The sequence below is a fragment of the Vipera ursinii genome (genome assembly GCF_947247035.1).
Source record: "Vipera ursinii genome assembly, chromosome: 1".
In the NCBI taxonomy this organism is placed as follows: Eukaryota; Metazoa; Chordata; class Lepidosauria; order Squamata; family Viperidae; genus Vipera; species Vipera ursinii.
Window position 1 is genome coordinate 157,212,947 of NC_139512.1, and position 26,871 is coordinate 157,239,817.

The 26,871-nt window shown below is 41.6% G+C and overlaps 1 protein-coding gene across 1 annotated transcript in view; it reads left to right on the forward strand.

The window, feature by feature from the left end:
- The window catches only part of GAD1 (glutamate decarboxylase 1), a gene marked incomplete at its 3' end in the record, with an annotated part of 57,723 nt that extends 31,120 nt beyond the window's left edge, over positions 1-26,603 (forward strand). Inside the window, exons 5-16 of the mRNA XM_083379502.1 lie at positions 811-901; positions 9,048-9,160; positions 15,909-16,024; positions 16,207-16,286; positions 16,476-16,530; positions 18,829-18,945; positions 20,052-20,116; positions 22,132-22,210; positions 22,858-23,007; positions 23,582-23,689; positions 24,412-24,501; positions 26,430-26,603. Coding sequence (XP_083235628.1) covers positions 811-901; positions 9,048-9,160; positions 15,909-16,024; positions 16,207-16,286; positions 16,476-16,530; positions 18,829-18,945; positions 20,052-20,116; positions 22,132-22,210; positions 22,858-23,007; positions 23,582-23,689; positions 24,412-24,501; positions 26,430-26,603 — 1,238 coding nt within the window. The remainder of the gene's footprint in view (positions 1-810; positions 902-9,047; positions 9,161-15,908; positions 16,025-16,206; positions 16,287-16,475; positions 16,531-18,828; positions 18,946-20,051; positions 20,117-22,131; positions 22,211-22,857; positions 23,008-23,581; positions 23,690-24,411; positions 24,502-26,429) is intronic.
- Positions 26,604-26,871: the final 268 nt, after the last annotated feature.

Genomic DNA, 26,871 nt, shown 5'->3' on the forward strand with positions numbered 1-26,871 from the left:
TATTTCCCTTTCAGTCACCTTCAAATGAAAGATAGGATGTTTCAAAGCTATGCCTCCAACTTTCTAATTTATTGTCTAGATTAGGTATCACCAACCTGCCATTCTCCAACCCAGCATGCTGTGCTGTGCCATGTGGGCTGTGGAATTCTAGGAATGAAATGCCATTTGTAAGACAGCAAAAGTGAACAGAACGTGTGTGTGTGTGTGTGTGTGTGTGTGTACACACACATACAGTATAGGATCACAATTGGGATCAGAACTGCCATTACTAAACAAGGCGATTAAGTGAATTCCATCCAGTTTTGCGACTCTTGCCACGATTAAGTGAATCGCTGCAGTTGTAAAGTGAGTCACACGTTATTAAGTGAATCCAGCTTCCTCCATTGACTTTGCTTGTTGAAGCCAGCCGGGAAGGTTACAAATGACATGGCCCTGGGGTTAGTGCAACTGCAGTAAATACATGCCAGTTGCCAAGTGCCTAAAGTTTCATCACACGTGACCATGGGGATGGAATGGTTGTTAAGTGCAAGGATTAACTGTAAGTCACTTTTTCAGTGCCATTATCATTTTGAACGGTTGCTAAACGAATGGTTCTACTAAAAAAAATACAAAAATTACTGTATTTTTTCCCTAGTCGTAAAGTTAAGAAGGAAGGTCCTCTGAACTCATAATTTCTCTACAATGTTGCTGATAAATATGTAGAATTATTTGTCCCTTCCCTCCTTTCCCTTCTCTATTTTCTCTATAACGGATATAAATATGGATGGACTGATAGCTATGATATTCAAGCTGCTGTATTTTTTTTTCTAGGTCATCCTCGCTTTTTCAACCAGCTTTCTACAGGGCTTGATATCGTTGGCTTGGCTGGAGAATGGCTGACATCTACAGCTAATACAAACATGTAAGCACAGTCTTGCTTTTCTTTGTTACCCAGAATTCAGATTCAAATCCGAGGGGATGGTGGGCAAAGTTGAGTTGTATGCCAGCCCTTCAGGAAAGCCCTAGTTAAGGAGAATTGCTAAGCTCCAAGGCAATTAAATGCCAGCAGTCAAATCTTTTTAAACAAGCAGTAAACCTTCAGACTTACGTCGATGTGAATTTTACAAAAGCGTGAACAAGAAGAGAAGGAAATCTGTTTCCTTAGCTCTCTTTACTTGCTTTCACCTGTGTCCAAGCTCCTCTCTTATAGGCAGAGAGATAATGACATATGCTTAGATGAATTCAGTACAGGTTAGGGTACAATTGTAGCTAGGAAATATTGGAAACACTAAGGCAGCTCTGGGGCTATGTTGTCCTGTGGCGTTTATGGGGGGGCATTTATGGGTTTGTATGTCAGAGGAAAGGAGAAACAGCCAAAGAATGAAATGGAATGCAATCGTGGCAAATATTTGTAGCTCGGGTATAGGATAAAGGTGAAGGTTCATTCTCCGGGCTTGCGGGTTGGTTTCTGAACGTTTCGTTACCAGACTGGGTAACATCTTCAGCAGAGTTTAGGGGATCTCAATGTCAGTGTTCTAACTGACACCCCCTAAACTCCACTGAAGGAAGATATTACCCAGCCTGGTAATGAAACATTCGGAAACCAACCCACAAGCTTGGAGAACGAAACTTCACCCTGAATGGAATAGGAATAGAATAGAATAGAATAGAATAGAATAGAATAGAATAGAATAGAATAGAATAGAATAGAATAGAATAGAATAGAATAGAATAGAATAGAATAGAATAGAATAGAATAGAATAGAATACTTTATTGGCCAAGTATGCTTGGACGCACAAGGAATTTCTCTCCAGTGCATAGGCTCTCAGTGTACAAAGCAACCAACCAGAGCAGAAGTTGGCAAAAAAAATTTCTACAAAGGGCCAGATTCTGCCTATTCTCATTCTCATTAGGCACAGCCTAACCCCAACATGGGGACTCTGGAGTGATCTGTAAGAGCTTTAGAAAGAATGATAGGGCTGCATTTATCCCAGTCAAAAGTGAATTTAGAATCTTGTTTTAATATATTTTGTGTCCCTGTATGATGGCTGTATTCGTAAGTGGTTGAAAATGCAACAAGACAGAAAAGTTGTCTGTTATAAGATGGTGGCATTTCACTTGCAAATTGAAAAGGAAATGTCTAATTTTCCACTAAGGAGGTTCTATTGAGCCATAAGGCTTGATGAATTGCCATATATGTCCTTCTGTTGAATTCTGCAAGATGTTTGACCTGACAGAAGCTTCCTCTTCTATTTTAGTGTACAATAGTCTGTATATTATTTCTTCTGCTTTTGATTTTTCCATTCAATGCTACTATTCAAAGCAGCAAAGGGACCTATTTTTAGTTAAACTGATTTATGTTCCACAGTATCCTAGAAAAATTGGTACCCAGTCCAGACAAAGTTATTAAAATTTATATTCCATGGAATTCACTGAGATGAAGTATTTTTTATCATTATCCTCCAGTGAAATGTATGTCTAATTATTAGATTTATTGCCTGTGTTTCATTCAGGAGCTCAAGGTGGTACACATAACATTCCTATTTTTTTCCCCACAAGAATGACTGAAACGTGCATTAAAGATTTATGTCTTAAGGCTTCTCCACATGACCAAGTTAAAGGGTGACTTTCCCATCACTGACCTACCAGAAAACCAAATTAACATGACATTTCTTGCTTCCTTTGCCAATTCCTACTCTGCCAAAGCCATGCTGTCAGCAAATGGTACCGTCCTTCTTTACTGCAAACAGACACATGGAGGAAAGGATTTTTTTTTCTTTTTTTCTTTTTTTCTTTTCCTTCCACTAAATTTCACGGGGAGAGAAAACATCACCAATCGCTCTCCTTATGGAGGGAAGAAGCTTGCAAACTTCTCATAAATATCTAAACCGGGAACTTTGTCGCCTACCAAAAATTGCTCCAGGATGTGTAAAAATGGCCTAGCTGAACAGCTGACAGACATTTGCAGTGCAGCATTATGGACATTCCTGCCACATCACCCAACCCACTTTTTGTCACTGCTCCTGTGGTATTGTTCTAGATAGGGGGAGAGCTCCTCTGGAAGATTGCTAGAGCTATGTGTAAGCATAGTGCATCTAAACAGCTGACCGTAGTCTGGTGGGGTATGGCACAGAATAGGCAAGAAATTCCTAATGCACTATGCCATCTCTAACAAGCGCTGCCAGTTCCATGCTTATGTGTGACCTTGCAACACAATTGCTAACAAGCATACCTTGCATTGCAGTGCCTATTTTATTACTTGTCAATTCCTACCCCCACCCCAGGCTCCCCCAGGCATTAATTCCTTTATTTAACATTTACCTACCTGAAATTGTGTATTACCTATTGTAGCACTTCAGCAATGTTTGTGCACTTTAGCAAAACGTAAATGCACATAATGTTGCCATAATATTGGCCAGGTAGCCTTCTGGATGCCATAGCTTGCCATTTTGTGCTTTTCTGTTAATTCTTCATTCATTCCTGGAATGTATTGTATGCAAATCTCCATGACCTTTTGCCCAGAGAAAAAGCCTGCTGATGATAGAAGGGCGTTTCTGGAACCAGCCCGTTATTAAATAAGTTAAACGTTCTACCATGGCCTTTTAGAAACACGATACACTTGGCGTATATAATAGAATGGACATGTTTGTTCTCTGAAACGATGTTGGTTCCCTGGATAAATTTAATTTGCTTTTTGCTGGAAGCTTCATTTCTTTGTGAAAAGGCTATTCAGTACTTGGTTTTCTTTGGAGAGCGTTTCTCCCTTTGTGGTCCTGCTTTTTATTCTTATTCCCTGTTGCCTGCAGTGACGGCAGCAGCGGAACAAACATTAGCAGACTGTTTTGTGGTTACCGTTTTCTTCCCAGATAAACATTACATAATTCCAGCATATGGCTGGAAAAGAAAATCAGGGCAGGCTCAAGACAAAGGTGGAACAAGGCCTCCTACCATCCCTGCCAGGACAGGCAACTTCAGAGGTCCCAGGATGGTTTGTCTGGAGTATGTCACTCTTTCTTCTGACAGCCTGGGGGTTGCCATTCACTGCTTGCCGCATCTGCCCCCTAAGGCCAGCCCCAACCATTGCACTGTTATCCAAGGAATAAAAATAAAAATGGCAGCTGTTACTGGCAAATGCATTCTACCCATCTCTTTCCTTCCCCTGGAACATCTCCAAACAATGCAATGGTAGGGATGAGCTTGGGAAATGAACAGGAGCAACCATCAAGTGCATTTCCTTGTCACTGCTAGTGAAAAGAACTTCTGTGCCCCCCCCCACTGCCCCAAGAAAAAGGAGGAGGGTTTTTATATTGATCTGGTGACGCAGTGGTTATAATGCAGTACTGCAGGCTACTTCTGCTGACTGCCAGCTGCCAGCAGTTTGGCAGTTCGATCCTGACAGGGTCAAGGTTGACTTAGCCTTCCATCCTTCCGAGGTTGGTAAAATGAGGACCCAGATTGTTGGGGCCAATATGCTGATTAGAGAGAGCTGTAAAGCACTGTGAAGCCGTATATAAGTCTAAGTGCTATAGCTATGTTAACTCTCTTTGGTGGCTGTTAGTTCCTCCCTTCTACTTCTGCAGAATGGAAGCTGAACCAACTCATTCACCAAGCCTGATCTTTTTTTTTTTTTTGTACTAGCAGAGCTTTCTGGGAAAGTTAAAATGGTGCCCACTGGGAGGAGCTGTTGATGTCTCCTCGGCTTTTGCAGTAACCATGGAGAATGGAAAAAGAAACAGAAAAAAACAAAAACCATCCAAAGCAGGTGGGGGGAGGGGGGGAAGGATCCCTAAGTAAATGAAATGCCAAGGGAATAGAAAATGCACCAGATATTGTTGAATGAAGTACAAAATATGCAGGATTTTCAGCGTTGATTTCCAAGGCCTTATACTTTCCCCAAAAATAAGACCGGGTCTTAATTATTTATTGCCTCCAAAAGAGGCACCAGGTCTTATTTTTGGGGTGTGTGTGTCTTTTTCACTCACCTTCACCACCGACAGTCCCACCCAGCCTGCCCCCTTCTGTGGCTGAAGGAGCAGCTTCATTTTGCAGCTCAGAATGGAGCTCTGGCCTGCATTTTGCAGTCAAAGGCCTTTCTGGAAGGCCTATGCAGCCGAGAACCGAGCTATGGATTGAATGAAGTACAAAATATGCAGGATTTTCAGCGTTGATTTCCAAGGCCTTATACTTTGAATTGAATCCATAGCTTAGTTCTTGGCTGCAGAGGCCTTCTGGAAAGGCCTGTCTGCGAAATGCAGGCCTGGGGACACTGCAGAAGAAGTGGGCCAGCAAGGAGAGGCCTGGCTGGAAGGTAAATGGGTGCAGGGCACGTGGGGGCAGCTTCACCCCCCTTACCCCCACCCTAGCTTGATTTTTAGATGTGTGCCTTGCCCTAAAACTAGGGCATACTTTTGGGGTATGGCTTATTTTAGGCCCATCCCCCAAAATCAACCTAAGGCTTATTTTCGGGGTAAGTCTTACTTTTGGGGAAACATGGAATCTGTCCTAGCATTGTGTTACTAATGGTAGATACCCAACACAGAATAAATCCCGCCCTTTTTCTGGAGGTTGCAGTATCAGGAGGGCCACCTTGCTGGATTTTCAGGATTCGTTCCGTCTGCTTCACTCTACCTTTTCATATTATGTTGCTTACTTACAACTGCTGACTTTTGAAATCATCAGATGTGCCACAGCAGTGTGTTCCTTTTATTGCTTTATTGTTGCAATGGTTGCTTGCTTTGGGGTAAGCGGAAAGAAGGCAATTAACCGATTCATTATTGAACATTAATGTAAATCCAATGTGTTAATACCATAGGAATGCACAATGTTTTGTATTTCATAGAAACTGTATCAAATACATTTGCCCAGAAAGTTGTGATTGGCCTGTCGATGTACATTCAGAATGAGTTGTATCCGTAGGTTCATGAGCATCCTCTTTGGAAGTGTTCTTGTTTATATTCTGGCTGCAAGTAAGTGTTGAACTGCATGCCTTAAATGGTCTCTTCCAATGTTATGAGCCTTGAAATCTGGCAGCTCCCCCCAATGTAGCATACTGTTTTAATTGTTGAGGCATAATCATCTACTGTCCTGCCGTAACAGCTGACAGGACTTAGTTGCAATCTTTGTTACCCAATAGAGTGGAAGAATTATATTACCGCAATTAGCTTCTCTTTGGTTTATTTCCAGTGTAGTTTAAGTGAGACGTAATAGCCTTCTGCTACAACCTTAATGAAAGAAAACTTTCCACTCGATATCCAAAGTAATTCTTCTTCAGCCTTTTCTTGTTCCTCAAAGAGAACAAAATGGCTTATATGGGAATGTTGGTACATGGGGGGCGGGAAATAGACAAATACATTAAACTATAAGCTATGGGTATGTTTTGTACTAAATGGACAAAACAGTGAATTGCCCTTTTGTTACCTGTAATTGGTGATTAGAATATCACCCTTTTTAATTACTGCTGAGAGGTATTGATAGCGTGGTGTTTATAATTAGCACTTGTTGAAGAGTCTAAGTCAAATACATCTCTGTAAACACTTTTTTTTAAAACTGCAGGGTTAGTATTTCTAATTTTCTTTCGGAGTAGCCTTTTGATGTTGTTAGGATGCTGTTTTCCTAACTCTCTATGTTAGGTTAATAATTTTGTTTGGGAAACAGAAAGCCAGCAGTCTGCCAAGTAAAAATATTTATTGTCTATTATTTCCTGGGACTGAGTAGCAATACAGTACAGCTATAATAATAATGATTTACTTTTATAGCATAGAGATATTTGCTTTTTTTAAGATGCTCCAGTCTTAGGCTCATGCTTGTTTGAGTCTAAGCAGACTTAAGAAAATCTTGTTTGAGCTAAGACACTTTGGCAATACCTTGTATATTCATTCTTGACAGCAGAATACCATGTCCTGCTCTTGGACAATTCTCCTCCTTCTGTGCTCTCCTATCTGGAATAATATACATGAAGTTTAATTGAATACACACTTACACATTAAAGTATCAAAATACATATCCATATGTTGCAGCTGCCAAAAAAGCCAATGCAATTCTAGGCTGCATTAACAGAGGAATAGAATCAAGATCACGTGAAGTGTTAATACCGCTTTATAATGCCTTGGTAAGACTACATTTGGAATACTGCATCCAGTTCTGGTCACCACAATTTAAAAAATATGTTGAGACTCTGGAAAGAGTACAGAGAAGAGCAACAAAGATGATAGGAGGCTGGAGATTAAGACATATGAAGAACGGTTGCAGGAATAGGGTATGTCTAGTCTAGTGAAAAGAAGGACCAGGGGAGACATGATAGCAGTGTTCTCATATTTGAGGGGCTGCCACAAAGAAAAGGGGTTCAATTTATCTTCCAAAGCACCAGAAGGCAGGACAAGAAGCAACGGATGGAAACTAATTCAGGAGAGAAGCAACCTAGAACTAAGGAGAAAGTCCTGACAGTTAGAACAATTAACCAGTGGAACAATTTGCTTCCAGAAGTTGTGGGTGCTCCAACACTGGAGGTTTTTTAAGAAGAGACTGGACAGCCATTTGTCTGGAATGGTGTAGGGTCTTCTGTTTGGCCAAGGAGTTGAACTAGAAGACTTCCAAGGTCCCTTCCAACTATGTTTTGTTATTCCGTAGGCACTACAAGCTGCTTTTGAAACTTTTTTTCTTACTGTCCTGTTTCTTTCTAATGACTCTTGAGTGCTACTTTACTATGATTGCTACAATAGTGCAAAGGCTAAAGGTTAAAGGTTAAACTCTTGCTTTAAAATAGAAGGCAGCTGGCTTGAAATCCAATAGTAACCTTAAAATTAATAATTTCATTTCCTTGATTTTTTTCTATTTTTCCCCTTGCTTAAGACAACAACCAAAATATTTTACCATTTTGCCAGTTATCTGAGGCTTTACCCAGTGGTGGGGTTCAAATATGTGAACAACCGGTTCTCTGTGTGGATGCCGCTTCTGGAAGTCCATTCTGGGCCTGGACAACAAAAAATTAGCTACCGGTTCTGCTGAAGTGGTGCGAACTGGCTGAATCCCACCACTGGCTTTATCCCTCCCCCCAGTTTTCAAATGGCTTGATTATTTGGAAATAAAATGTTTTAAAAGCCTAAGGAAAAGCAGGATGTCCAAAGAAAGAAAAACAGGTAATTAAAATAAATTCTTCCAGGTTTCAAATAAGCAATTTTCTATTTGCAAGGAAAGATTTCTAGCGAGAGTGCTATTGTAGCACTCATGGACAGGGTATGTCTAAAAGAAATTATAGTCTATAGTAAGTAAAGACTCAGTTGAAGGGGTGTTTTATCCTCTGCAAACTAGCAAATCAGCTGCTGAGGTTAGCTTGCAACAAACTGAAGTACTGTGTCCCAAACAGATAGGAGCATTTAAAGTAATGTAATATGGAAATATGTATTTTGAGAGCCATGGTGGCACAGTGGTTAGAATGCAGTATTGCAGGCTCAATCCTAATGAGGCTCAAGGTTGACTCAGCCTTCCATCCTTCCGAGGTCGGTAAAATGAGGACCCAGATTGTTGGGGGCAATATGCTGACTCAGTAAACTGCTTAGAGAGGGCTGTAAAGCACTGTGAAGCGGCATATAAGTGCTATTGCTATTTTGGAACTGGAACAGAAAAACACGCTCTGATATTGCTTTGAGGGTGAATGGGCCATTTAGAAACAATTGCCTGCCCATTGTGCAGTCATGGCATCCAGTCAATGCAGATATAATCTGCACATATCTGAATATAATCAGTATTGTAAGGAAAGATCTGTTACTGCTATTGGATATTACTTTTCTTCCCAAGTAATGGTTCCACAACTCTCTTTCCCCCCCCCTGTCTTGCTGGAATAGACTGGTATTCTAGCTGTAATATGATTCTACATGTTCTACATGTAAACCAGAAATAAGGCCCATTGAAGGCTTATTCCAAGATTAGTGTAAGAGTATAACTGGAGGTCTCATATGAGACTAACCTCAAAAGTACCTATTGAAAGTTTATCCAGTTTATGTGCATTGTTGTGAGATATGTGTTAGGTATTTGTTCATAATTACATATTTATTTATGTTTGTTTACACAGGTTTACATATGAAATTGCACCTGTTTTTGTACTCATGGAGCAATTAACACTTCGAAAAATGAGAGAGATTATTGGATGGTCTAATAAAGATGGAGATGGAATATTCTCACCTGGTAGGTTTCATTACACATACACACAGACACACACACACATGTATATGTATATGTGTATATATATGTATATATATGTATATATATGTATGTATGTATGTATATATATATATATATATATATATATATATATATATATATATATATATATATATATATATATATATATAATTTTTATTGAACAAATAAAGCCAAGACAAATATTAGGAAACAAACAAAGGAATTCAAAAGGATAGTGAATGTAAGAAAAAAAACAGAAAGAGAAAAGAAAAAAAGGGTCTTTTTGATAGTGATTATAAATGCATGAATGCCTGCCCGTTGGTGCTCTTCCTCCTGTCCGAGGTTTTCATTTTTGTGAGAATTTCTGTTGAGGATTGGCAGTGGGGTTGGGATGGGGGGTGTTTGGTTTTTATTCCCCCCATCTGCTGGGTGGTCGCAGCAGGTTTTGGCCACTTCACATGACCCTGGGACACTGACCGTCATAAGTATGAATCAGTTGCGAAGCATCAGGGAATGGCAGCAGATGTAGGAGCAGAGGTCCGTATCGATCTCAGGGAAGGCCTCTCCGCTGCTTACAAGCGGTGGGGCACTCCGACCCTCTGGCTCTGCCCCAAGGTCCCGGGAGTGAGGGTGTGCAGCCTCCCGAGCTCCGGCTGGTGTATTTGAATGCCAGGTCTGTCTCTAATAAGGCTCCTCTCGTCCGCGACTTGGTCGAGGGTGAGCAGGCGGACCTGGCTTGCATCACGGAGACTTGGTTGGGCCCAGAGGGCGGGATTCCTCTGGTTGACCTTTGCCCACCAGGTTTCCGGGTGCTGCACCGGCCTCGGGCTCAGGGTAGGGGTGGGGGTGTGGCTGTTGTTATGAGGGAGACCTTGTGTCCGCGGGAGGCCACCGTTCCCCAGATAGTCGGGTGTGAGTCTCTCTTTCTGAGATGCGGCCCTGGTGCGCAGTTGGGCTTGCTGCTGGTGTACCTTTCGCCTAGTCACGCAGCAGCAGCCCTGCCTGAGCTGCTCGATGTCCTCTCTGGGCTGGTGATTGAGTTCCCGAAACTTATAGTTTTGGGGGACTTCAATCTACCATCGCTGGGAGGATCATCTGAGTTGGCTCGGGAGTTCATGGTTTCCATGACGGCCATGGACCTGACGCAAGTAATTTTGGGACCGACTCATGAGGGAGGCCACACCCTTGACTTAGTTTTCTTATCTAGACGGTGGTTAGATGATCTTGGTGGGGGCTCTCCAATTATTATGCCCCTGTCATGGACCGATCATCATCTCCTGCGGCTGGTCTTCCGTTTTGCCACCCCCCGCCGTGGGTGTATGGAACCAATTAAATGGTACCGCCCCAGACGCTTAATGGATCCCCAGAGGTTCCAGGCGGCGCTGGGGTCCCCACCTGCCTCCCTTGCTCACAGCTCGGCAGATGCCTTAGTGGAAGCCTGGGAAAGGACGGCCACTGAGGCTCTTGACCGAGTTGTACCCCTGCGGCCCCTGACCCGGTGCAGATCCCGTCGAGCTCCATGGTTCTCTGCGGAGCTCCGGGAGATGAAGCGTCGGAGACGGGGCCTAGAGAGCGGTTGGAGATCCAGCCGATCCGAATCCGACCGATTGCGACTAAGAGCCCACATTAGGTCTTATCTCGCTGCAATAAGGGAGGCGAGGTCTAACCACTTCGCCACCCTTATCACGTCCGCAGATAATCGCCCGGCCGCCCTGTTCAGGGTGACTCGCTCCCTCCTAAATCAGGAGGTGAGGGAGGATCCCTTGCAGGGTCGTGCCGAGGAGTTTAACCAGCATCTGTCGGACAAAATCGCTCGGATTCGGACCGGTCTGGACTCTGACTGGGCAGAGTCTGGCGATCAGGACACGGGCGGTCTTGTCGATACCACCTGGGATGAGTTTGATTCTGTGACTCCGGAGGAAGTGGACAGGATCATGGGGAGGCTGAGCACCACCACATGTTTATTGGACCCGTGCCCTTCCTGGCTGGTCTATGCAGCCCGGGAGAGGACACGCAGCTGGTTCCAGGCAGTTATATCGGCTTCTCTGAGTGAGGGTAGCTTCCCCGCCATCTTGAAAGAGGCGGTGGTGAGGCCTCTCCTCAAGAAGCCTGCCTTGGACCCAGCTGTATTGAACAACCTTCGTCCTGTCTCCAACCTTCGCTTTCTTGCGAAGGTTGTTGAGCGTGTGGTGGCGCATCAGCTCCCTCTAGTCCTGGATGAAGCGGATTATCTAGACCCGTACCAATCGGGTTTCAGGCCCGGGCACAGCACGGAGACGGCATTGGTCGCGCTGGTGAATGATCTCTGGAGGGCTCGGGACAGGGGATATTCCTCTGTTCTAGTCCTATTAGACCTCTCGGCGGCTTTCGATACCATCGACCATGGTATCTTGCTGCGGCGTCTCAGTGGACTGGGAGTGGGAGGCACAGTCTTACAGTGGTTCTCCTCCTATCTCCAGGGACGTTCGCAGTCGGTGTTGGCAGGAGGGCAGAGGTCGACCGCGAGGTCTCTCGTTTGTGGAGTTCCTCAGGGGTCGGTCCTCTCGCCTCTCCTGTTCAACATCTACATGAAACCGCTGGGTGAGATCATTCGTGGTTTTGGAGTTGGGTATCATCAGTACGCTGATGATACCCAACTTTTCCTTTCGACCCCAAACCACCCCAGTGATGCCCTCAACGTGATGTCCCGTTGCCTGGAGGCGGTTCGGATCTGGATGGGGAGGAACAGACTTCAACTCAACCCCGACAAGACTGAGTGGCTTTGCATATCTTCATCCCGGGTTTATTCGGACATTCCACCTCTTGCTATGGGGGGTGAACTATTACCCCCCGTAGATAGGGCTCGCAACTTGGGAGTCCTCCTAGATTCACGGCTCACCTTGGAAGACCATATAGGAGCTGTGACTAGGGGGGCTTTCGCCCAGGTTCGCCTGGTGCGCCAGTTGCGGCCCTATCTTAGTCGGGATGATTTATGCACGGTCACTCATGCGCTCGTGGCCTCTCGTCTGGACTACTGCAACGCTCTCTACATGGGGCTGCCCTTGAGGACCACCCGGAAGCTCCAACTGGTACAGAATGCAGCCGCGAGAGTTGTGTTGGGAGTCTCCCGATACTCCCACGTTACACCTTTGCTCCGTGAGCTGCATTGGTTGCCAGTTGCCTTCCGGGTGAGATTCAAGGTACTGGTAATGGTGTTCAAAGCCCTCCATGGCATGGGGCCGGAGTACCTCAGGGAACATCTGCTGCCGGCATCAAGCTCCCTGCGCCCTGTGCGTTCCCACAGAGAGGGCCTCCTCAGGGTGCCACCGATCAGAGAATGTCGATTGGTGGCCCCCAGGGGGAGATCCTTCTCTGTGGGCGCTCCGGAGCTGTGGAATCAGTTACCGGTAGAGCTCCGGATGGCGCCCGATCTTCGCTCCTTTCGTCGCGATCTCAAGACGTTTTTGTTTGTACAAGCCGGCCTAACCTGATGGGGATTGGTGGGGTTTTTTATTTTTTGTATTCTTAATTTTATCTTTGGGGTTTTATAATTGTATATCAATTGTTTTAACTTGGGCAATCATTTAATCTCTTTTTAATGTTTGTATTTTGTATTTCACTTTTGCCCTGTGAACCGCCCTGAGTCCTCAGGGAGAAGGGCGGTATAGAAATATTATTAAATTAAATTAAATTAAATTTGAATGCAAATCACAAGACCCTGGAGATGCTGCAACATTCCAGCTGATCGGCGCTTCTTCTGGGCTCAGCAGAAGTGCCAGGATCAGCATTGAGCTCCAGCTGGAGCCTGGCCCTGATCCTGGCGCTTCCGCTGAGCCCTGACAGCCCTGCAGCTCCAGCCATCTCTCGCTCAGGCTTGGGCGGTGCTGCCACTGGTTCAGCTCATTCCCCTCCCCCACTTCCACTTTTCTAGGATGGTCGCGTACCACCTACCAGGTGCCAATGTACCAGAGGTGGTACCCATACCACTGGTTGAAAAGCCCTGTCTTAGAGAATGCATTTAAAAAATTTTTTTTACCTGTAGTTGAAATTATGGTTGCATTATAGTTAAGAGCAGTGCTAGCTAGAGGTTTAAGGGAGCCTTGGAGCAAGATGGCCTTAATGGGCCTGTTTTCCTGAGTGGACTGTCTCTTGCTTCCTTTCGCAACCACCTCATGTCCTCCGGGGTCTAGTCCATACTTCCACTCAGAGGCTGATGGAGAAGTGAGTAAGTGGCACAATCTTCCTTTTCATTGTTTTTCACAAAGGGCGCATGAGCTCAGCAAAAACAAAAAAAGTTCAGGCCAGCAGTTTCTGGGACTTGTAGTTGAATCCTTTCAAATGGAGAACTTTGGCAAGCATTCAGAAGTAACAGCCAACATTATTGCAAGATGGCTTCTAGATCCATGTAACACGCCAGAGTGGGAAACTGAGAGTTCTATGGGAACCAAATTTATGTTTGAGCTAATTACTGAATAGCCAAGGTGTTCTCAGATTGAACTTACTGAGAATTCAGACTTTCGAAGACGGTGCTGATCTCAAGTAATATAAAGTAAATATTTTCTTTTTTACTTTTGATGTCTTCTACTCAAATGGCTGCCTTCACATAAATGTTCAAGCTCCTCCACCAAAGATCCAATCAGCCACTGCTTCCATAATCAAAGATATTCCCTATGATTAAGCCTTATGAAAATTGATTTCTTTGAATCAGTCAAGCTGAATATCACATTTACTGCAGCAAATTCACAGGCAGTCCTGCAATCTCAAAGAAAAATATAATTAAGAAATCATTTTTGCAAATAAATATATAAATAAAACCAACTTGATTTTCTGAATTGTGGGCAGAAATGGAGGTGGCGTGGGGGTTTTTTTGTACCTACAGTGCTCCCTCTAAATAATATTTCTCTAACAGACTGAATGTTATGTGCCAAGTAATCCATATCACAAACATTCCTGTGAGATTTTCAATTTTTATTATTTTGTTCTGTTGAATGCAAAGAGTTACTCTTAAGTAGCCTCCCCCAGACTGTGTTGGATTTCAAACCAAGAGTTCTCAGTCATCATGGGAATTTGGGGAAGTATTTTCCAACTTTGGAGAAAGTATTTAGTTTGGGCATAAATGCAACTCAAAAGTGCTGTGAATGAAATTACCTTCATTAGATACAATCCACAAAGAATATGAAAATCTTAGTGTTCAGATAAAAAAAAATAGGTCCTTTGCTTTTGCTAGTATTTCTGTTAGTATGGAAGACAATGAGTGGTCACTAATGTTAGAAGAAAAACTACAGAGGGCCAAATATGCCGTTTTTCCTTCCACTACTTCTTTCTGGATTCGAATGTCACTTCTAACAAAAACTCAGCAGGTGCTCTTAACCACATCACTCACCAATTGATTCAGACTTGTAGTGTAGTGTGAGATAAAGTCCTGCCCATCTTTACAGAACTGTCTGGAGAATGGCCGAAGTAATGAATCCAGAACACTATCTGCCTGTCTCATGTGTTGGTGCCTAGAACAGCTAAGCTCCATGATGATTGTGAAGGAACTGTAGGAATGGCTCTCTGCGGAACGCTAAAAGCCATCATTTAGAGAGGAAACAATAGGGCAGAAAATGAAAGGAAAAAACCAAAACTAGAAGCCCATTCCTGAAAGGCTGGGCAGATCTTGACCTTCGCTCCTTCCGCCGCGACCTAAAAACTTACAGACAAGCCAGCCTGGTCTGATGGGTTTGGGGTATTTTAACATTAATTTTATTAATTTTTATTGTAATTGGGCTACATTATTTAATTCTTTCTTAACTTTTGTACATTGTATTTTTATTGTATTTATTGCCCTGTACACCACCCTGAGTCCTTCGGGAGAAGGGCGGTATAGAAATTAAATTATTATTATTATTATTATTATTATTATTATTATTATTATTATTATTATTATTATTATTATTATTATTATTATCATCTTCAGAATGTGCTTTGGAAGCCTTTTTTTCTAGAGAAGCACTCCATGGTATCAATTCAAGCGGACTTTAGTTCACAAAAGGTTATGCTTTTTGATTCAGCTTGGTTACTCTGAAAAGGTGTTACTAGATCCTTTTGATTTGAGCTATAGTCTCTAAATTGCTTTCCTTCAGAGGCCAAACAAAGAACATTCTCCTATTTTAGAATTTACATAAATTTTAGGTTTTTCACCTTCTTACTTGTGTTGAGCGGGGCTTACATTACATACTGATTTATGGTGATGGATTTTCCATGCTTTAATATTGCTCATTTTAATTATTGCAATCCTCAATATTAGCAAAGTTAACTTTCCTAAACTTTCCTGACTACGTGGCTTAAGGTAGTCTAAAAATACCACATTAGCTAAAATCTTAGTAGGCTTCTCTTTTAACAGAAATGCAAACATATATTTTGCTTCCATGTAACCGTGATGATATCCAAACCAACACAAAATTATTGGGCCCAATAGAATTTCTGGGTTTCAATATTTAAGCAGAGATTTCAGGAAATCATATCTAGTTCACCCCTTCCTGAAGAACATGGTTGAATTTGAAGGAATTTTTGCAAACCACCTTAAGAAAAGGTAATATTCATAAAATTGGAGTTAGCCTTGAGTAAAACAGAGGTGATTATCATTAACCTTTATCTATTGGTTCATTGGATATTTATGCTTTTTTGGCTACATTCGCACCTTATTTCATGAATGCCTTTGTCATATTACTGTGTCAGATTTCTTATTTTAACTTTTCTAATACTTTATTGTTGGGTCCTCTCATTATAGGTGGCGCTGTATCCAATATGTATAGCATCATGGCTGCGCGCTATAAATATTTCCCAGAAGTCAAAACCAAAGGCATGGCTGCAGTGCCTAAACTGGTCCTTTTTACCTCAGAACATGTGAGCTCGATAAGTTCAATTATCATGATTTTAATTACTGGATATTGTGATTTTTGTCATCAGCCTTGTTCTGGAGAGACTATGTCTATTTTGATTCATTTCCCTTCTTTCTCCTTAGCATTTTGGAATTCAAAGACAATCATAGCAAACTGAGGTTAATTATCTGTTGATTGTTGTTTCAGAGTCACTATTCAATAAAGAAAGCTGGAGCTGCACTTGGATTTGGTACTGAAAATGTGATTTTAATAAAGTGCAATGAAAGGTGAGATATTTATACATCTTTACCTGGGTGTCTTTGTGTTTATATTTAGGCTGGAACAATGATAAGGACATTAATAACAGCATCAGTGAATGCCCTACTGTTTTGGCTTGTTTCATTCCTGTTTAGTCCTTTTTTCATTCTTTTTTCTTGTATGTCAGATTTGGCTTTCACATTTCACTTTGATTGCAGGGGCAAAATAATACCTGCTGATCTAGAAGCCAAAATCCTGGATGCCAAACAAAAGGTATTTTTTAAAAAAAAAAGAGAGAGAGAGAGAGAGGAAAAGATCTCTTACTTAATTTTCTTATTTTATTTAGAATATACTTACCATTTGGACACAGTAGCACTTACTTCTAAATAAATGTGTATCAGTTTGCATTATTCAAAGGCAGGTTAATAAAAACTAATAGGCTCAACAGTATAAGTTAGAACTGATGAAGCTTCTTGGTTGAGACATGAAATGTTTTCAAGGGAAAAGAAAACAAGACAGTCCAACTGCCTTTTGGAAAAATCACCTTTTGGACAATCATGACCTAGATGATTGACCGTAGACACTAAGCAGCATAAATGGCCCTCTCCACCTTCCACATGGGAAGTTCCAGGGGGAACTTATTCCATGCTAGAAGTCAAATTCTAGAAAAGATTCTCCTGATCCTTCAGCAAAGTTCTCGTGCGGTTCTTGAAATTTTGTTACATACCATTGAAGATTAGAACCTCTAATTTTTTTTTAGCAAATTCGCCCTAGGAGAATACTGTTAAACTAAGATAAGAGTTCTCAAAGTAATGTCCTTTCCTTTGCATATTTCATTGGATTTGTGTGATTATTTTCTCTTTGCCAGCTGTATCATTATTACAGTTGTCTCATAGTGAGATTCACGAGAGTAACTCTTGAATACTTCTAACATCCACTAAGATTCATCACCAATTTTAGTTGTTGTTGTTGTTTTAAAAAAAGGAGCAGCTGCATTTACTATAGGTCTCAAACTCATTCTTAAGGTTACAATTTACTTCAGGAGTGTCAAAAATGTAGTCAGGGCTCACTTGTGTCCTGCTGGAAGCCTTTAGATGTGCCCTTGAACCGCCTCAAGCCCAGGGTCTTCGATATAACACCATGTGAAACCTTGGTGGAACAGTGGGCTAATGCCTCCTTAAGTAACACCAGCTGCCTGCAATTAGTGCAGGTTCGAGTCCCACCAGGCTCAAGGTTGACTCAGCCTTCCATCCTTCCGAGGTAGGTAAAATGAGGACCCAGATTGTTGGGGGCAATAAGCTGACTTTGTAAAAATGCCGCTTGGGGGGGGCGAAAGCCCTAATAAGCAGGGATATACATAGAATGAAGGCTACTGCTAAGCACATTGATTTGTGCTTAGATTGTAAGCCGCCCTGAGTCTTCGGAGAAGGGCGGGATATAAATGGGATTAAAAAAAAATACTGTATGATCCCTCTGTTGATACAAGTTGCACTCCTCGGCTTTACATCCTGAGTGCACACATTGGATTGCAAGTCACATTCAGATATTCTGGATTGTGCAGTAAACAAGATAAATACAGGGAGTCCTCTATTAAGGACCACAGTTCAGCCCCAAACTTCCATTGCTAAGCAAGCCATTGCTAAGTGAGTTTTGTCCCATTTTATACCCTTTTTTGCCAAAGTTTTTAAGTGAAACACTGCAATTGTTAACTGAATCATGGGGTTGTTAAGCAAATCTGGCTTCCCCCATTGACTTCTGGAAGCCGCTCAGAGTTGCTTCAAAATGAGATGGGTAGCAAATCAATATCATCATCATTATCAACTTTGCTTGTTGGAAGTCAACTGGGAAGATTAAAAATGATCAGTGCAACTAATCATAAATACGTGCTGATTGCCAAGTGTCCAAATTATGACCACGTGACTTTGGGGATGCTGCAATGGTCATAAGTGTAAAAATCAGTCATAAGTCACTATTTTTCACTGCTGTTGTAACTTCGAGCAGTCCTTAAATAATGGTAAAAGTAAAAAAGCTGTGTCATCCAAAGTAAAGCCCAACCTCCAAATTTTTGTTCAACCCATCAATTTTTTTCCCAGATGATTCCTTCCCCACCAATGCATTTTTCCCCATCTTGTGTAGCCTTAAAATGGCTACGTTTAATTCTCATGTTCTTATGCTAAAATGGTGGAGAGGAGCAAGGGTCATATAAAAGAAGCTAGGGAGTCGAGAGAGACTCGAGTTAAGCAACAAATCTTTGTATGTTTTAATTTGAAGCAAATGCAGGGAGATCTTGTGTTCTGCTAAAAGGATGATAACATGTATTCTGTGAAAAGTGTTCTTCAGTGCTTGCAATTATTCAGTGTGTTTCCAGAGCATTAGTGCTTTTACAATTGATTGTTAATTACTAGGTATTTCCCCATCGTCTGCTTTAGTGTTTTTTTTGGGAGAAGTCAAAGGAAGAACATGCAGCAGTTAAAAAGAACTTGAGATTAGTTGTACTTTAAATTAGTGTAAATCTCATCTGAAAAAAAAATGTATTTCACATTAGAGCTTCTTCCCTGTTTTTCTTTACAGGGATACGTTCCCCTTTATGTGGCTGCAACTGCAGGTACAACAGTTTATGGAGCCTTTGATCCTATTCAGGAGATAGCAGACATCTGTGATAAGTATAATCTTTGGCTCCATGTGGATGTAAGTAACCAGGGCTGCATAATCCCAATTTCCCATTTTACTTGGAATAAACCCCATTAAAGTCAATGGCTATGGCCGCAAGACATTCTTAGCAAAATCAGTTGTATTGTGCAAAGTTAGGTTCCAATTATTTCAAGATAGGATCATATCCAAACTAGCCAGTGTTAACTATTCAGCTTCTAGACCAGACATGTCAAACACAAGGCTCGGGGGCCGGATCCGGCCCGCGGTTTCATGTGGCCCGCGAAGCCATCCTGGAAACAGTGAGGGAACGGCCCCCACTGCCTTGGCCCTGGCCCAGAGACCCTCCTTCTGCCAGAGACCCTCAGATCTGTCCCACTCCTGCCCAGGCCCCCATAGGCACCCTTGAAGCGAACGATGTAGAGCTGGCCACGCCCACCCAGTAGGCCAAATGCACTCTAGCCACGCCCGCCCAGTAGGCCACACCCACCCTGGCCATACCCACCCGGCCCCCTGAGGGCAACCGCAATACTGTTGCGGCCCTCAATGAAATTGAGTTTGACACCCCTGTTCTAGACAGAGACGAGAGGCTAGAACAGCTCTGCAGATAAGTCTGTGCCAGTCAGATTATATCTCAGTGTTGTTGTTTTTTTCTTTTAACTCATGTTGGGTGTGTGCCATGCTTAAACAAGGCAGTTGAGAGGAAGCTAAGCTGTCTAGTGACCCTACCAAATTAAAACAACAACAGTTACTGCCCTCATGTTTATTTTTATTTTTTTTAAAAAGCAGGAAATTAAAAAAAAACCCTACCAATCACTGCAAAAAGTGATGTCTAAGGCAGTTAACCTGTATGACCAGGGAAACTATATTTTCCTAGATTGCTTGCAGGATCATCATGTAAGTCATTTACCCATAAATCAGATATGTCATGAGAATTCAGCCAATGAGATAGGCTTTTGAGTAGTGATGTCTTGGTTAGAGCATTATAATGCAAATAAATTATTGTGTTGCTCTGCCAGTTGCATGTCTAACACCTTCCTTCTTTCGGGAGAATTATTACAGTGAGTTTTCTGCTGAAATGAAGTATCTTTTTTAAAAAAATTCCCAGTTCCCAAGACTTTACCAATTTTTCTCATCTTTTCCAGGCTGCCTGGGGAGGTGGGTTACTAATGTCTAGAAAGCATCGTCACAAGCTGAACGGTATAGAAAGGTACATCATTTAAAAATTCTACAGGAAAAAAATATTTCATAAATATATCAGCATAAGTATCCTCTCCCCCAACAAGGATGGAAGAAGAGAGTTCCCAGATGTTGTTAGAATTACAAGTCCCAGCCCTGCCCTGCCCCTCTCAGCCACCTTTTTAGTGTTGGAAGTTATAATTCAGCTATATCTGCTTTGCAAAATCTATAGTAATTGTGAATATTGTGCAATGGCCTATTGTGCAGTGAACCATGATTTTAATGGGATATCCATACCTTGGCAAAAATGGGCTGCGAGAATGTCTTTAACCTGCACTAGGTCCTAATTAACTGGAATTATTTGGGAACCTACTTGGTGCTAGGTTGCTGCAGGACTAAGACCAAAATGTTGACAAATGAACATGATAGGATTGCCTATAAAGTGGCAGAGGCTTGAAATAGTTTTATTTTGTGGGGGGAGCAATATGAGAAGCTGCCCAAAGGATGGAAATACATGCAGGGCAGCTGTTCTTTTAGGATTAATTTTGCTATTTAAAAGACAATAATGATAAGCTGTTGGTGTAATGAATGCCAATTAATTACTGTCAGCTTTCTGCTGGTAAGCTGATGCACTAATTTAATTCTTGAGAGAGCCCTCTTATGGACACAGTTCTAATAGCAGTGTGGCAATTTTCATTTCTTCAAAGCACCAGCTGATCAAAGTGATATTTAATCATTATACTATTAAGAAATACCTAAACGAGATTCTTATAAGATACAGTGCCAGTAAATGTGTTATCTCCTGGCTTTTCAGTTCTTGTATTTTCACACAGAATCTCTTGCAAACAATATATCCAAATTTAGAAATGCATCCACAACAGTTCCCTCTTGAAAAATCTAAGGAATCATCTTTTGATTCTGTAGTTCCTCCAGCTGAATCTTGGGGGGGAAACCCCATTTATATCAACTATCTATATTCATCCTCTAGAATTAATAGAAGTGTTGACAGATAGTCCCAAAGAAGGTCTAAGGCAGGGGTAGGAAACCTTGGTTCTTTTATGACTCGTGGACTTCAAGTCCCAGAATTCATGAGCCAGCATGGCTGGCTCAGGAATTCTGGGAGTTGAAGTCCACGAGTCATAAAAGAGCCAAGGTTGCCTACCCCTGGAATATTTCCCCTATTCATATAGGTACTCCTCAACTTACGACCACAATGGGGATCAATACATTTCTCATTAGGCAGTATGGTCATTAATTGAGCGCCTGATTTCATAACCCTTTTTGCTGCAATTGTTAAGCAAAAACCTCATGTCACAGCGACTTGCAGCTTTCACTGCTGGCTTCTCCATTAACTTTGCTTGTTGGAAGCCAGTTAGGACAAGCATGTCAAACTCGCAACGTCACGTGACGTTGCGCAACGTATCACGACTTTTTCCTCATCGCCGACAATGGGGTGGGCACGGTTTTGCCATGATGCAAAACAGGCAGAGAAAGAAACTTCTTTCTAACTTATCAGATAGTAGTAGGGGATAATGGAAGATTTGTCCTTTTAGACTTGCAAGATTTTGTTACTGTAAGGTAAAGGTTTCCCTGTCCAGTCATGTCTGACTCTGGGGCAAGGTGCTCATCTCTGTTTCTTGGCCAAGGGAGCTAGTGTTGTCTGAAGAAATTTTCCATGGTTATATGGCCAATATGACTATAGGCCAAAGGCACACAGAATGCTGTTACCTTTCCACCAAAGTGGTACCTATTTATCTACTTGCATTTGCATGCTTTCGAACCATAGCCTTACAATAAAGTAGGATCAATTCATTTTGTTATGTTTTCTGTTTGGTCTGCTTAGGAGGCTGTTATCTAACCTTATCAAATGTGTTCATTATGGGGTTATTGAATTTTAATTGGTCAATTTGATAATGGTTGACCTGTTTGAGCTATGGGATAATCTCCATTATGGGTGGGGAGGTTACCCTGATCTCACCGGTGCCAGATAAAAGAATTCATCACCTCGGATTCCATGGCTTCTAAACACGTTCCTTTCTTTTGCAGAGCCAACTCCGTCACATGGAATCCGCACAAGATGATGGGAGTCCTACTGCAGTGTTCTGCCATTCTTCTTCGGGAAAAGGTTTGTTTCATAAATGGAATGCTCGCTCCCTTTATTTCTTTTAATAGTACATCTACCATATATGAGCTGCAAAAAATTCCTTTCCTGTTAGCCACTCCTGAGTGTCAATTACAGTGAGTGGAACTGAGGTTCCTGGTAGGTAGATGTTTGTGTCCACAATCTTGAGGGTAGCAAAGATTCTGAAAAGATTAATGTTGTTCCTCTTGTCTTCATTCTTAGCTGTTGGGTCTTTAGCATTTGACCATGAAGTGTTCCCTTACCACACGCGTGGACTGAAATAAGTGGCCATGGATACGTTCTCAGTACTATATGGCAGATTTTGGGGTCTGAGTAAAATATCAAATGGCTAACTGACATCTGTGTTTCCCAGCTGGATTTTTTTTTCATGCTGTGAGCTTCTCTGGGATTGATTAGAATCAGAATCTCTTTTTCTGCTAGAAGAAGCAGAGAGAAAAAAAATGGGGCTGCAGGGTGGAGTCTGTTGTCTCTGGGACTTTCTACTGACTCAGAAAAATAAGAGGATTTAATGGTAACACCAATTTTAGAAGCTTAAGTAAGACACATATGCACTAATGTTTAATGCATGCAGCACTGCATTTATCTCTTGTTTGACGTATGTTCAACAGGCATGTTTTTTTTTACAACAGGGTATACTTCAAGGTTGCAACCAGATGTGTGCAGGATATCTGTTTCAACAAGATAAGCAATATGACATCACCTATGACACTGGAGATAAAGCAATACAATGTGGACGCCATGTGGATATATTCAAATTCTGGCTGATGTGGAAAGCTAAGGTAAATGATCAGCAACATGCAGAACATTTCTGCAGAAGCTTAACCAGAAATCAATTCCCACCCTTTCAACACAGCTTTAAATTCTTAGAAAACATATACGCGTATGGTTGATTTAAATATTGATATCTCCCAGGTGAAAAAGCTTGGAGAAAGGGGAAATCAGTTTTCAAAATATCAAAGCAAAACAATTCATGAAATTTGGGCCCTAATTCCTATTCTACCAATATTTGATGTATAATTCCTTAACTCTATTTTTACCTGCCATATCATTTCTGGGCGTATGCAAAAGCCTACAAAAAAGGGAAATTTTAACGAGTAGCAAAATGGTACTTTGCTCACATAAAGGCCAAACTACTTCTTTTTAAAATATGGACAACAATAAAACATTAAAAGGAAGTTGTTCCATGCATACGACATTTACAAATATTCCATATTTCCACTGCTGTTCAGCTTTGGTTAACAAAAGAAATACATAGTCTGACTCCAAATTTCAAAGATTTACTCTCCAAACTATTTAGAGGATGCAGAAAGAATATGACAGTGAATTACTTCTTCCCCCCTCTTTTCAAAACAGGGTACAGTGGGATTCGAAAGTCAGATCAACAAATGTCTTGAATTGGCAGAATACCTCTATAATAAAATTAAAAACAGGCAAGATTTTGAGATGGTTTTTGAAGGAGAGGTAAGTTGTAGACCGTAAAACACTTTCCATTAAATTATACATTTATGCAATAGAAAATTTTTCCATCCAGCCCTGTTACTGTTATTTTATCTTTTTGATCTCTGGTAGACAGGTGAAGAATATGAAATCTTTTGAAATCAGTGAGGTACATAATGCTGAAATTCAGTTGATTCATAACCCTTAAAAAGGTGTTATCACTACAGCCTTGAAATGTATTTTGTTCCACTCTAGCGGCCTGCTTATTATTTGTTATTTAAGTAAAGGAAAACATGCTGTTCAACGGTTTGAATCCTAGCCGAAATGGCTTTCTGCTTGATTGAGCCTCTGCAGGATTTTGAGATCCCTGTCTTGAGGTTATGGTCAGGCATGAACAGGATTGTCAATCAAAAGGTGGCATTCCAAATGGGCTGTTTATATTTCCCAAGAATTTTTTTATTATGAGAATAATCTGGAGAAAAAGGTGAAGCGGTGGTGATGAATTGGAAAACATCTCTATTTGTTCCTGTGCAAACTGCTGTCTGTGAGTGATGTCCTAAGTGCTTTCGGGCACATTCACTTGCATTTTGCTCCATTCTTCTAAGCTTTGAAGGACAAAATCAGAAGGCATAGCAAACAAAGTAACTGTGTAAGCAAGGGAAATTAATCCTTTGGATGAATATATTAATGAACTGTCTTTGTGATTTTTTTTTAAATAAATCTTTATTTTGTTTTATGATATATAGCCTGAACACACAAATGTTTGTTTCTGGTACATTCCACCAAGTCTCAGAGGGATGCCAGACTCTGAGGAAAGAAGAGAAAAACTACATAGGGTAATTTATTTATTTTTGTAAAACCGCTTACGAAAAGATTTTCTGAGTCAATGTACATTAAAAAGCTAAAACAAAGTGAGATAATAATTGCTCCAAAAACAGAAAATATAAACTAAGACCCTTACAGTACCTAGGGGGGAAAAAAAGATTGAAAGTCTCCATATGGAAGTGAATTGAGCAATTCAGAGGCAAGCCTGCGCCTCCTTCTCAAATTCATATTTCCTGATTTTTCTGAACTTTTCCAGACTTTTCCCACCTTCCAAATGTCCTCCCACCAGTGCTTTTTTTGTAAAAGAAAAAGGTGCCGGAACTCACACATGTCATACAACCCGCCTTGCCTACCCTACAAGGTTCCATCCAAAAAAGGTGCCGGAACTCCGTTCTGAGCGTTCTATGAGAAAAAAAGCCCTGCCTCCCACTGTCTTGTAACTTCATAACATAGGAACACCCTTCGTTCATTTACAAGCCCTGGAGTTTGTGGGACGTGTAATCATTTGTGAGAATAACCTTGGGAGATTGGAGATGGAAGAATCACGGGCAGGCCAATGATCAGACCAGAGAGATATTTATTTATTTATTTATTTATTTATTTGATTTATATACCGCCCTTCTCCTGAAGGACTCAGGGCGGTGTACAGGGCAATAAAATAAGAATACATTAGTTAAATAATTTTAAAACCCAAACCCATCAGGCCAGGCCGGCTTGTTCGAATAGATAAGTTTTTAGATCACGCCGGAAGGAGCGAAGGTTGGGGGCCATCCGGAGTTCAGCTGGTAAGCGGTTCCAAAGGATTGGTGCACCCACTGAGAATGCTCTCCCCCTGGGGGTCAGATATATCAGCCCACAGAAGGAATGAAGGCTAAGGAAGTACCTTGGAAGGAACCTTGTGTTTCACTTGGAGTACCACCAATGCGGTTCACACAAAAGAACGCACTGGGTGCTGTAAACATAACACCCGTTAACGACTTGTCTCGTTTTCTGGAAAGTGAAGGCAAGGGAGGGGAGAACTGCTTTCAAACTTGAAAGATTTTCTTACTATAGCCTTGCAATAAAGATAGTACTCGTGGTATTGGTTACTTGTCTGGAGTACCTTGAAGAAATGACAGGGTGGCAAGATCCTCTCTTTTCCCCCCTCCTGATTCTGCCCTTTTGCAAACTCTCAGTGCTGCTGGCTTGGTTTTCTTTGTTGATTTACAGATCCTGATCAGAGACACCCCCCCCCTCAACTATCTCTTTCTACTTGGCTTTAAATATGCCTCAGATGTAACTCCAAATGCAACATATTGTTTTAAAAAAAATAACTAAGAAACGGAATGGATGGATATTACAAAGTTAGCTCTGTAATTACAAACCAATAATTACTCTATTTCACCTATATTAGCGATGAGAGTCTGCTTATTTTGCCCTGACTCTATTTTCTTAATTTTATAGCCAAGGCTTTTGTCAGACCCATTAAAAACCAGCAAATTGCTGTTTTTATTTATTTATGTACTTTTACCGCCACCCAATCTGCTAGGTGGATTTTCCATCCCAGGTACCAAAATATCTTACACTGTCTCAGTGTTTGAGGTGAGGTCCTCCTTGGTTCTGATTTTCGTCAGGAGAGGAAATAATGCGACATGGTCCAACGTGGTTTTGTGTAGCTTCGTAACTTGGCTATATTTTATAGAAACATTAAAAATTAAAAGCAACAAAGTGCCATCAGCGCTGTCTTCTATATCTTGGCGCTCTCCCGTTCTGTTGGCCCTGCAAATACCAGAATTTCGGGAGAACATTGAAAGACTGCCCGTCAGATATACGGATGCCTTCTTCATCCATTCTGCATTTGCTCTACATCAAGCCTTGCTTCATTGCTGATGTGCTAGTCTTCTCCCTCACAGGAAGACCTGAGTCCCAAACCTCTTTTCTTTCTTGTCTGAATCTAAAGGTGGCACCCAAGATCAAAGCTCTGATGATGGAAACAGGCACCACAATGGTTGGATATCAGCCTCAGGGAGAGAAAGTCAACTTCTTCAGAATGGTGATTTCAAATCCTGCGGCCTCCAAGTCGGATATTGACTTCTTGATTGAGGAAATAGAACGATTGGGGCAAGATCTGTAATCCGCAAGAGTTGAACCACAGTTTTTCTCTAAAGCACTCTTTTCCAGTACTGGCTGTTTTTTAACCAGTTCTGTAGAATACATTTTAAGACGATTGCTTTTTAAGTGTTTGATTCTTCTGAGACCCTCTCTTTAAAAACAATAGTGCCCGCTTCCATAGATTATTGAAAACTATATAGGAACTGATATATATTATTTTACCAAAGGATAAACATATTATTTTGAAATTTATCATTCAGCTATTTAGGCCTGGTAACTCTAGTTTGCCC